Raw genomic sequence first — 12170 nt, 5'->3', positions numbered from 1 at the left:
CTATGGTCTAGCCTCAACAAGCTCACCCACATTCAGCCTCCCAACACAACACTGGGATATTAGATTACATCTGATGTTACAGATACGATGTCAATGGAAGAAACACAAAGTGTCTGCATACAGAGCATAATGTGGGGTATAAAACACACACACACACACACACACACACACACACACACACACATCCTGCCCACCCATCCGGCTGGGTTTCCTCAGCCACTCTGGGCGGCTCCCAACAGATTAAAAACAGAATAAAACATCAAACATTAAAAACTTCCCTAAGCAGGGCTGCCTTCAGATGTCTTCTAAAAGTCAGGTAGTTGTTTATTTCCTTGACATCTAATGGGAGGGCGTTCCACAGGGCAGGCGCCACTACCGAGAAGGCCTTCTGCCTGGTTCTCAATGAGGGAACTGCCAGAAGGCCATTGAAGCTGGACCTCAGTGTCCGGGAAGAACGATGGGGGTGGAGACGATCCATCAGGTATACTAGGCTGAGGCCATTTAGGGCATTAAAGGTCAGCAGCAACACTTTGAATTGTGCTCGGAAATGTACTGGGAGCCAATGTGGGTCTTTTAGGACTGGTACATGCATGTATGTACAGTAGGGCTGGACTATATATCGCCCAAAACTGGTTTGAAGTCCATATTGTGATACTGGTTTCAGTTTTTGACCTGGCAATATATTGCGAATGTATGTGCGCGTGCGCGCGCGCACGCACGCACTATGCAAAAATCACAATGTGGGAAAAACCGTGAAGGCAGCCAATGTCTCTACATAGTTCCATCCTTATTTCAGACATCGTGATATATCAATATGTTGTGATGTTTAGCTGGTGATACATCGCGATGTTGAAAACCAGATATTGTTCGCAACACCATCCACTTGACATATTAAACCAGGACTGCAAAAAAACAAAAACAAAAACATACACAAGTGTCTTGCAACTTTTGCTATCACTGCTGGTTTGTAATATGCAAAACCACTTTAAAGCAGAAGATACTTAATAGTCCATTTTGTCAATAAGAAAAATGATAATTTGGCAGGAAGTGGGCTGAATGAAAATGAGCTGTACGTACAGCTGTGTGGCATTACCACACCAGATGGTACGCTATGCAATTTATAGGATTGCACCCATATTCTGAAGATGATGGGAAGCAAGTATAAACCCTGCAGAGCCCTACAGATAAGTGAGGGGTTGGATAAGCCGTTGCTCAACACCAAACTTTGGGATGCCTCCCCTCAGAAAAATGAACAGATCAGCTTGAGGTAAGTCCCAGGGAAATCTGCACTTCTAGTATTATCAAGCCTAATCATAACAATAGGGTACAATTTATCCTAATGTTGTCTAAGCACAGATAATCTAAGCCACAAGAGCAGTCCTGGTGCTATATTCAGGCTAAAAGAGCTTTTTTTAAAAAGCTGGCAGGTATCCAGGCACACTTGAAAATGTTCCCCACAATGGAAAATTGGGGTAGGGTGATAACTGACTGGGGATATGTTCTGTACTCATGGTTGTTAAAAACAACAAATCACGATAGAAGCAAATTCCCATTTTAAATCGACTAACTTCATTTGGCTATTCGAGTATACAAGCTATTGAACTACCGTGTTTTTCGCTCTATAAGACACCACACCAGACCATAAGACACACCTAGTTTTGGGAGGAGGAAAACAAGAAAAAAAATATTATGAATCTCAGAAGCCAGAACAACAAGAGGGATCGCTGCGCAGCCTGCATTCACTCCATAAGACACACACACATTTCCCCTTACTTTTTAGGAGGGAAAAAGTGAGTCTTATAGAGCAAAAAATATGGTACCTAGAATACTTTACTGTGCAGAATTCTGTGTAACTGAAAAGCTTGCGTATTCTTTCTCTAATAGAAATTAGTCAAATCAAAGGCACTGCCTTATTTTATGTTACTTGATTTTCCCCTCAGCATGGCTCCTAAGATGGGTGGAAAAATAAAACAGCTTCTATTCTGTTGACATTTCTCTTTTTTTCCATGTTCCATTATCTCAACATTCTGCAATAGAAATTGCATACCTGCAATTACAATTACAACTAATTGATCTGCCATTTCCGATGTCATAATTAATGTCATGTTTTAATAGAGTTATAATCATTCCATAATAATGGTTTTCATTCACCAGATTTCCAAAACGGGTAAGAATACAGTGCTCAAAAGCAATCAGCAGTTATGAGGCTCTTTCAAAATATCCCAGAAGGAACATCTTAGTATAATAATCTTGCAAAACAGATTTTTGAATTTTTATCTGGACAGCAAAGTAATATTATGCAAGCTCTTTGTCAGAGCGACTTATACCCAAACATCCATAAGCATAATAAAATCAATGATTCAATGGCAAATGCATTATGTCTCCAAAAGGGTTATTTAATGTACCCTTAGAGCAAGGAAAGGGAAAATGATGGTTTCTGGAGAACAGATGGCAACACGACAAAATATCATCAGACCCTAGTTGTTGACTGCAATTTATGTTGTGTACAGATGTGTCAACTTAAATGTGGGGTTTTTGGAGTCAATAAGAAGTACTCTGAGGCCACAAATCAATTTTTAATGGCCACTAGTTGCACTGTTGGTTCATTTTTAGAACTAATTCTTCTCCTGCAAGAGCAAAGAGACCAACTTCTGAAGTTTATAGCGATGGGCAGAAAGGAAGGGGAATCAGAAACAAACATATTGGAATAAGGGGGGGGGAGTGCGCTCCATACTGAGTACTAAAAATAAAAGTGCATCGAGGAGCCAGAATAATGCTCCACCAGAGCCAGCCATCACATTCCCCATTGTGTGTCCAAACTATCCATTACCTAGAATGGGAGGACAGTACAGTCAATGTTTCAGGCAACCGGAGAATATATTCAAATTCAACACTCTATGCAAATTCCGAGTCACACCATGGGTGGGTGAGAAATAGTAACCTGCGTGTTCCGTTTTCCTCCTCCCTTATATTTTCATATCATGTGTTTATATTATAAGCCTGAGGGATAGTCTTTATCACTGACATTTCTAAGCCACTCCAAGAGCTTTTTTTCTGGCTGAAGAATGGGATAACAGTACTTTAAATAAATAAATAAATGAGAGTGATGGAGGACTAGATTAAGGGCTAGTACAATGTGATCTGCACATGCCTAGGAGAGGAGGTTTTATTGGGCCCGGTTGTGAGCTGTACGCGCACAAGTGGATGGAGGGATTGCCCAATGCATTTTTGTCAAATTGCAATGATGATGACTTTGGGAAGAACGTTGTGTGGAAGGCATCTAATAGACACAAGCACATAGAGTGTGTGTGGTGGAGCACTTAGAGCAGGCATGGCCAAACTTGGCACTCCAGCTGTTTTGGGACTACAATTCCCATCATCCCTAGCTCACAGGACCAGTGGTCAAGGATGATGGGAATTGTAGTCCCAAAACAGCTGGAGGGCCAAGTTTGGCCATGCCTGACTTAGAGTGTTGGACTAGCACATGGAAGACCCACTTCCAAATCCCCACTCAGCTATGAAGTTCACTGGGTAACCATGGGCCCATCGTACTCTCTCAGCCTAACCTACGTCATAGGGCTGATGTAAGGATAAAACAGGGGACAGAGAACCTTGTACACCACCCTGACTTTCTTGAAGGGTGAGATAAGCATACATATTCCCATCTTCATAAAGTGATAATCAAGGACTTTAATGTTCGAATATAAAGGAGATGGCAAGGGAAAGAACTACTTAAGACATTAAACCCCTGTTCAGCAAGGCTATTTCTGACTATCAGGGATATTTCAGGCTCCTCCAACCAACCTGTATATTGAGCATTCACCTTCAAATAGCACAGAGGTTATAATTGGTCATTCATTCCAGTTTGCTTGTAGGGAAATTATACGACAACGATCATTCATCATGAAATCATATGCTCATATGCTTGTGTGGTAGCTATGCATTGTTCATCCCACATGTTTCTCTGTTACTTTCCTAACTGCAAAGAGTTCAGGCGAGGTGGTGGATTTGTTGTACCACAGTAACAGAGTGCTTTGCTTTACTTTACTTTACTTTGGCAAATCTAACATTTCCAGAACCCCTCTTGCAAAATACTGACAGCATTGAGGTGGCCTCCCTATTTGTCCAAAACTGTACTGGGGTGGGGTGGGGGGGAGTTTTCCCTACCAGCAATGGAAAACAGAAGTTTGCAGACTACTGCACCAGATGATCATCTTTGTGAAAGGTAAGGGGTTTAGGGGGAGAAATCATTTGATGGATAAATGAGAAAGAATGAGTAGGAGCTCCCGTGGAAACCAAGGATGGGGGAATTGCACAAACCACTTGCCTAAACATAAAAAGCACATTGACAATAGAGCCTTGTTGCCCTTGAAATTTAGTAGGCTGAACAAGTGCACTTGTAAAGATCATAACACGGTGACTAGGACTGTAGGCCCTTTTATTTCTGTGTCAGGAGCGACATCTGCTATGCTATGCTAAAAGGAAACAGTTTCAAGGCTTTGAGCAACTCTTAAATCGTGGACAAATCTTTCCAGATTTAATCCTACTGTAAGGGGTGTGGGGGTGGGGGGTGGAATCAATCCTAAGAGGAAAGTGCTCAAGCTTTATCGACTGGAACCTTAACTAGCCCCTCCTGAGCAACTTAATAGGTGGCCGATAGCATCGGCCCTTTTGCTAAGCATAGGACAAGGGTTCTTTGAACAGCAGGCTCTGATGCTGTTGACTTGGCTTCCCAGACATGGAAAATTATCTTATAACCATACACACCATGGGAACTTTAACCTGAAATAGGCTGCCTACTCCTTGCACCAAAAAAGCGAGCGCATTCATGATGTGTCTCCCAAAGGGGCAAAACGTATTGTACTCATAAGTACTAATTACTTAAAAAGAAAAGAACAGCATCAACTGAAAGCCGGGATATAAGTCACAATCCAAACGCAATTCATCTAAATTGAATATTCAGTATGAAAATCTCTGGAGAATTCTTAAGATCAATAGAAGTTTATGGAGAGATTCAATGATATAGATATGGCCAGAGGAGGGGGGTGGGGAGCATGTGGTTCTCTAGATGTTGCAGGAGGATGGCACCTTTTCATCACCGGTGACTACTGACCATGCTGGTTGGAGCTGATGGGAGATGGAGGGCCATAGACACCCAATTCCTGTTTTGATTGGCCTGTTGAATTCCCAATGCACTCAAGATGAAGAATCAAGTCTCTAATATGGCTATGTGAATGTAAAGGTTTAAATTCTGTTCCTAAAATATTGGAGGAGAAGCTCAGACATCACTACATAGACAGATGTATAACTGTATTACGAGCTACAGCATCACGTTCAACAACCAGTTCTCTTCCTCAACAGCTGAAATGATTTCTTTCCGTTGCAATTTCACAGGAAAGTATTCAAGAGAGAGAGAAAGTATGGCAAGGCAATTTGAACGCAGCTTTATCTGTTCTGATGAGATAGGGCTGCTAGTCTGGTGTCTAGTACAATAAAGCCTTTTCTACCACAACAATCTCAACATGGAAACTCAAAGGAGTACAGTATTCTTATTTATCAGGAAAGTTATCCTCTCCTACGAGACTTACCGAGGAGGCAAATCGTTGAATAAAGAAAAGCCTACCAAACAAAAGAGGAAAGAGAATAACCTTCTACCTACCTGAATCATACGCAAAATCTCTAGGTTCTTGTTTAATCATCAGAGGAGGGGGGAAGTTTTGATTGACTGAATTGCCAACCATGGCATTGTGTTCGTACACTGGATCATGGTACTCCTGCTTAAACCCTTGAGGTGGGAAAGGGATGTTTGGCTCAGACATCTGCCGTTGGTACATCGGGCGCCCTTCCCTTGGCATGGTAGGCAAAGGAGGGAATGAATTGCAAGGTTCTGAGAGCTGACGGCGAAATCTAGGATACAAACACAGAGAGAGTTCAGTTCGAGATACAGAGCGATGTTACTACTATTAATCCAGGAATGGGGGAAAGGTGGGAGGGGGAATCAGCATGCAAAATTTGAGAAATGGGAAAAACTCTCACAACAGGTGAGAAACAATTTGTGGTGGCATGCTTTCTGGGACAGAAATCCTTCTACAAAGTAAACACTGCTTATATAATTTTTTTTTTTGCAGAGTAGTGCCTTGACTGGCCTGTCTATGAGATATTGCAAGAGGCATCTATTTGCAAGAATTAGATAAGGAGAGTTGCCCCAGAGAAGGGTTTCATAATAAAATTATTTTCCTAGCACCACCACTCATAAGTGATAGAAATTAGGTGGGTTTTTTAAAAAACAAACAAACAAAAAACCCAACTATTAGAAACCACAATATTGAATATTTTTGGTCACTTGAGATATGGGGGGGGGGGGAATCAAACACACATATCATTCAAGTTTTTACTTTCTCCAATTCCACTTCCACATGCTCAGAAGATCATGGTTTAAACACTAGCTTCTGCTAAAGTGATATTCCCATCTCTAACATTATAATGTACTTTGTACGATACAATAATCTTTATTGTCATTGTCCCATACAGAACAACGAAATTGAAAAAATCTACATCAGACATTCAAAAACCAACAAACCTGCCATCCCAGCCTGTTTAGCCTCCTAAAAACTCTGATACCCCGTAATTAAATACAATATACTCCCATAGAGACTACCTTACACTGCGTTTAAAACCAAAATTGCATTTGGATAGAAACTGTTTCTCAAGTGGCTAGTCCTAGTCTTTATAACCCTGTACCTTCTTCCAGAAGGCAGAAGCTGAAAGAGATCATTTCCGGGGTGCGCACTATCTTGCACTATCTCTGCAGCTTTCTTATGGCACCTGGAAGCATAGATTTGATCCAAGATGGGAAGAGTGCACCCAATTATTCTCTCTGCAGTCTTTACAACCCTGGACAGCATTTTTTCCCTGACCATGCAGCTCCCAAACCACACACACAGACCATAAGTTAATACACTCTCAACAGTACAATGGTAAAATGCCATCAACAGGTCCTTTGAGAGATTATTTTTCCGGAGGATTCTCAGAAAATATAACCTCTGCTGTGCTCTCTTCATCAGGTTTTTGCTGTTTTCTCCCCAGGTTAGGTCATCTCTCAACTCCCTTCCCAGAAATCAAAACACTGAGACCTGTTCCACACACTTCCCCTCAATAATAAGTGGCTGAATTTTCAATTTACATTTCCTAAAGTCCACAATAATCTCTTTTGTTTTCTTTGAGTTAAAGAGTAAGTTGTTTTTTCCTGCACCACTCCCCCAACTGCTCAACTTCCTTCCTATAGGCCGCCACCCCCTCTCCAGCCGTGATTAAACCAACCACCGTTGTATCATCTGCAAACTTATTGATCTTATTACTGGGGTATTTGGGGGCACAGCTGGTTCAGAAAACATGCTCAGTAATAGTGGGAATAAGAAGAAGTCCTCAAGGCTCACACATCCCTCCCACCACAACCAACTCCAGCGTGGCCATAAGGAGTTTGGCAGTTTTTGCTTGATTTTTGTCAACTAATTCTATTGTATTTTAGTGTAATGTCAAAACCCCTAAGTATGGGTTTTATTTATGGTTTATTGAAGCAAACTATTGTTTGTGCAAACCACAGTTTACTGCACATGGATAAGTTTTTGTAAACTATGGAACCAGGAATTGAGGGAGAGAATTGAAGCATATAAGTAAAGGCGAAGGTGGTAAGTCCTAGAAGACAAAGGTGATGATTCACTAGACCAGTGGTTTTCAACCAGTGTGCCGTGGCACCCTGGGGCAACTTGAATGACGGCCAAGGGTGCTGCAGGAAACACTAGCCTCTTCTTTTCTTCCCTCCTCTGATGCCCTCTTGTATCTCTGCCTCCCAAAGGCTTGCACAGCTGTTTGTTGCAGCAGCCCTGGCTACAAGCTCCCCAGGTGAATTGTTCCTCTGGGGCTGGCCAGAGGGTGTTTCCCAGGCCCCTGTGGGGCAGTGTGAGGAGGCACCTCTCTTTGGGGCAGGTGGGACAGCTCAGAGATCAGGGGCGGTAGCTGCAGCTGTCCAGAGGCCTCCCAAAGAGAGAGGAAAAGAGAGGAGGCTGAGGGAACCCTCCACAAGGGAGGGCTAAGGGGCTGCCAGCTCTGCAGGCAAGTGGTGACATAACTGGGCTTCTGAGCCCCACAGGGGTGCCACAGAAAAAATGTAGTTGGTCAAGGGAGCCGTGGACCCAAAAAGGTTGAAAACCTCTGCACTAGACACTCCATGGAACCCACTGAATGCCTTCTTGTTTCAGCAAGCCTGAAACACAGTCCCAATGGCAAAGCTGTAGTTTGACCATTACATGTAAACCACAAATTAACATGTGTTCCATGTCAGCTCTCTTATTATTTTAACTCCAGAGATTCAAAGCAATTAATGAAAGTTATTTTAAAAAGTGAAATTGGAAATATTAATTTATTTGGGCAATTGTATTGACTCAGACAAGCAGAATTAAATGAAGTTGGAGCAGTTACGGTAGGCAGAGGATCCCCAACACTGAAGAGTATTATTAGTTATATTATATAGTGCATCTTGTCCTTGTGCCATGTTCAAGCTAGATCAGCGTTGCCTACAGCAACAACAGGATCGGGCTAAAAGTATGATCAGAAATAAAACCTGTGCTTGGATTAATTTAAATTTACAGATTCATTCAAAGTAATGCTGAACTCATTCATTCCAAAGAAAGATAAAAAAGACATGGTGTGGAAGCAAGTCTATTTCACACCGCTAAAAATATTCTGTGCCATGGTGAGAGGAGTGGTGCCTTTGCAGTCTGCCCACGCATTCAGAAAATAAAGTATTAACCTCAAAGCACAAGAAAATAGCTAAGTTGACTGGCACTACGCTCATGTTCTGCCCCCACCCCTTTCCCCTTTAGTAAAGAAAAGAAGCAGAAATCATCATTAAAAACTGCCAAGGAGTGAACTTAAAATAAGAAACAGTCTCACTTATGAAGCCTCAAAGGATGTTAATAATACTTGCACTGGAAGTTTTGTATGGAATCAAGCCATGTGTTTATACAAGTGGCTTCGATTCCTGTTGGTGCTTGTTAGGACCATTTATATTCCACATACTTGTTCCTTTTTACGAACTGTGTTATTGAAGCAGCAGGTATGCTAAGCCAGAGGTTCACTCAACTCCGCAAACTTCTTGGGAGTTTTCTTTCTTCCATACAGCACTGTTTCCCACCCACCCCAAACCTTGCTGTGCCCTGCCACCATACAATTACAGGAGAGCCAGGATGCCAAGCGAGATCATCATCATCATGGGTAAAAAAGGAATTTGCCAGGAAGGCTGCTGCAATAACATCATCTATAGAGCAGCATGGCTATGTAATCTTCTGAACAGGTACTTGGAAGTAAGACCCCACTGAGCTCAATGCGTCTACTTCCAAGCAAGCGTACATGAGATTGGGCCGTGCTCTTGAAACGTGTGATTTAACAGAGGCCATTTATAAGGCAAGAGGCTCGTTACATAAGCAGGTATTACATAAGCAGGGCACAGGCAACAATATTGAACCCATGGATGGCTCCTATAGCCTAAAGCTACGGTTACATGGTGTGGGAATGATTGCGCTACCAGGATACATAAGTCAAAACGACGCAGGGAACCACCATCAAATTACATGGGCCATCATGGCAAAATTGTGCCACAATGGGAAAAATCCATTAAATATGATGCCATTTGTGGGTCTTTACATTACTTCACAGGGGCTGGGGAAGTAAAGACACATGACATCAGAGCTGGCTCCTTGAGTATGTTCTGAGCAGGTTAGAACATAACCAAATAAGTAAATGTTTGATCAGACTTGCACAAACAATTACAATCACAATTCAAACATAGCCACAGCAAAATCTAAGCAAAATAGATTTAGCTCAGTCAATGAATGCTTTGCCTTAGGAGCTTCAAACACAAAGACTAAGCAGGGTGATTTAGGGACGTAGAGATGAAGCGTCAATTCAGTTTTTTAGCTTTTGTGGTTTTGCTCAGCCTAGAGTTATTTGAACGTAGTTTGTTTTGGCAGCTTAACTTCCTTTTCCTAAGCTGTTGCATTTCAAAAAGCTCAAAGGGGGAAAAACCCACACCCTTTCAATGGATACTATGCAAATTGTTACAACAAGCAGTAATGCCTGTAGACCTAGGCTATAAAGAACTTAATTCAGAATAGTAACCTGCTGTATTGAAAAGCCACATCTTCCTGAACTGAATGATATACAACAGTGTTTCCCAGACCTGGGTTTCCAGCTGTTTTTGGACTATAATTCCCATCATCCCTGATCCCTGGTCCTGCTAGTTAAGGATGATGGGAGTTGGTGTCCAACAACAGCTGGAGACCCAAGTTTGGGAACTCCTGATACACAGCATTTCCCACCAACCTGGCTCCACAAAAACAAATGCATAGATGTACATATGCTCTATGTTTCCTGCCCTACTCCCATACAGTGGGTATGATCTATAGAAATATTATGCTACGTTTGATCATATTTGTTACAGTGGAACTTCAGAGTTAGTACCAATATGGGCCTAGAGCTGTCAGTTTACAACATCCACTACTTCTGAATAACGCCTGCCTTTCACATTCCTTAAAGACATTCCTGTTTGCCTTTTGCTCACTGACACCCAAAGACACAAGCAGGCACTAGAGCAAGAAAGGAGAACTTGTGGCCCTCCTGTTGTTGTTAACTACAACAGCCATCATCCATTACCACTGACCATGCTGACTGGCTGATGGGACTTGTAGTTCTGAAGAATATGGAGAATCACAAGTTCCCTGTTCCTCTATAAAAGCTTCAAGTGTAGAAGACAGCACAAGTGTTGAAAGGCAGTCTTCAGCCAGGCCTTTGGCTGATTAATATTCTATGGCCTTGGGGGGGGGGTTGTTGTTTCGTTTTGACTATTTGTTTTGTGTTTTTATCCCATATTTCTATCTTGTGAACCTCCCTATTTATATCTTGTGAACCTCCCTGGGATCTTTGGGTGGTAAAGGGTGGTATATAAATTTAATGAATATTAATAAGCAACAACAATAATAATCAATGGAATATACAGCTACAGCCTTACCCTTTACTATCTCTTATATGATATTACTTTCACATACATAATCTTCCTGGCAATTGGGTGAAATGTAGCAAGACTGCCCAAGGACACTTAGCTTCATCGTTTTCTTTCCAAAACTAAACACATGGCAAATGGCAATGGCCAAATTTGCGAGGAACACTCATACAAACAAACAATATGCTCACTGAAAACAGCACCTGTTGTGGAAGCAGTAAGGAAAAGCAATCTCTTACCTGTGGTCCATGGGGAAGCTGTTGTCTGGGATGGGCTGGGATGGAGGCAGGTGAGCAGAAAAAACCCGGTCAGGTTTAGGATTCTGAGCTGAGTTTGGGGATGCATGGTGCAGTGGCGAGACTGGAGTGCTGGATGGAGTTGGTGGATTGGAGGGCCTCATTCCCACTTGTGGCTTCTGATCATAGGCACTGCCAGTTAAATAAAGGGTTGCAAATAATTGACACATTAGCCCCATATACACAGTGCCATATAGCCAGTACAGTCACAAACTCAGTGGCAGAACACATGGATTTGTTTGGAGAGACACAAGTCACAAGTCCAGGTTCAAACAAAGGATTTTAAGGCCTATGGTTTGTTGCTACCAGCACTACAAGGAGCAAAGTGAAGAATTTTAAGCCGCCTGCACCCTCAGACTCTTATTTGTGTTTAACTATGGTTTAATGTGACACGCAAACTAGGTTCTTTTTTAATTTATAAACATGAGAAATCCAAACGCCATCCCAAAGACAAGCTTTTGAAAAAGCCCAAATACTGCCAAAAGGAAACTCTCCTACCAACTGGTAGGAATAGTATACACAATGTAGACATTGGTGACACTTCAAAATACTAGAGCCAACCTCTAACTACAAAAAGGTCTTCAACAAGGAACTAACTCAAGTGGGACAGCATATTTGTATGCCACATATATGTTTTGTTAACCAAGGTTTTATCTACAACATTTTCGGGGGAAATATAATGGGCAAGAATTGGATCTGTGTTCTTACTGCTGGTTATAAGAGGACTGTCGTCCTTTGGTGGTGCAAACGTTTGTTGACCATTTTGTACAAAGTTCCTACGGAGAAATAAGTCTGTCTATGCAGGCAACTTATAATCC

At 42.0% G+C, this 12170-nt stretch overlaps 1 protein-coding gene across 6 annotated transcripts in view; it reads right to left on the bottom strand.

Annotated features, from left to right (window-relative positions):
• The window catches only part of ETV1 (ETS variant transcription factor 1), a 92172-nt gene that overhangs the window by 30659 nt on the left and 49343 nt on the right, over positions 1 to 12170 (bottom strand). For all 6 annotated transcript variants that reach the window (XM_083578775.1, XM_083578776.1, XM_083578777.1 and 3 more), the window contains 2 exons: positions 11296 to 11484; positions 5660 to 5907 (listed from right to left, as the gene is read on the bottom strand). In XM_083578775.1, the coding sequence (XP_083434901.1) occupies positions 5660 to 5907; positions 11296 to 11484 (437 nt within the window). The remainder of the gene's footprint in view (positions 1 to 5659; positions 5908 to 11295; positions 11485 to 12170) is intronic.

The sequence above is a fragment of the Podarcis filfolensis genome (genome assembly GCF_964270895.1).
Source record: "Podarcis filfolensis genome assembly, chromosome: 12".
Classification (NCBI taxonomy): domain Eukaryota; kingdom Metazoa; phylum Chordata; class Lepidosauria; order Squamata; family Lacertidae; genus Podarcis; species Podarcis filfolensis.
This window is presented reverse-complemented; position numbering and strand designations above follow the sequence as displayed.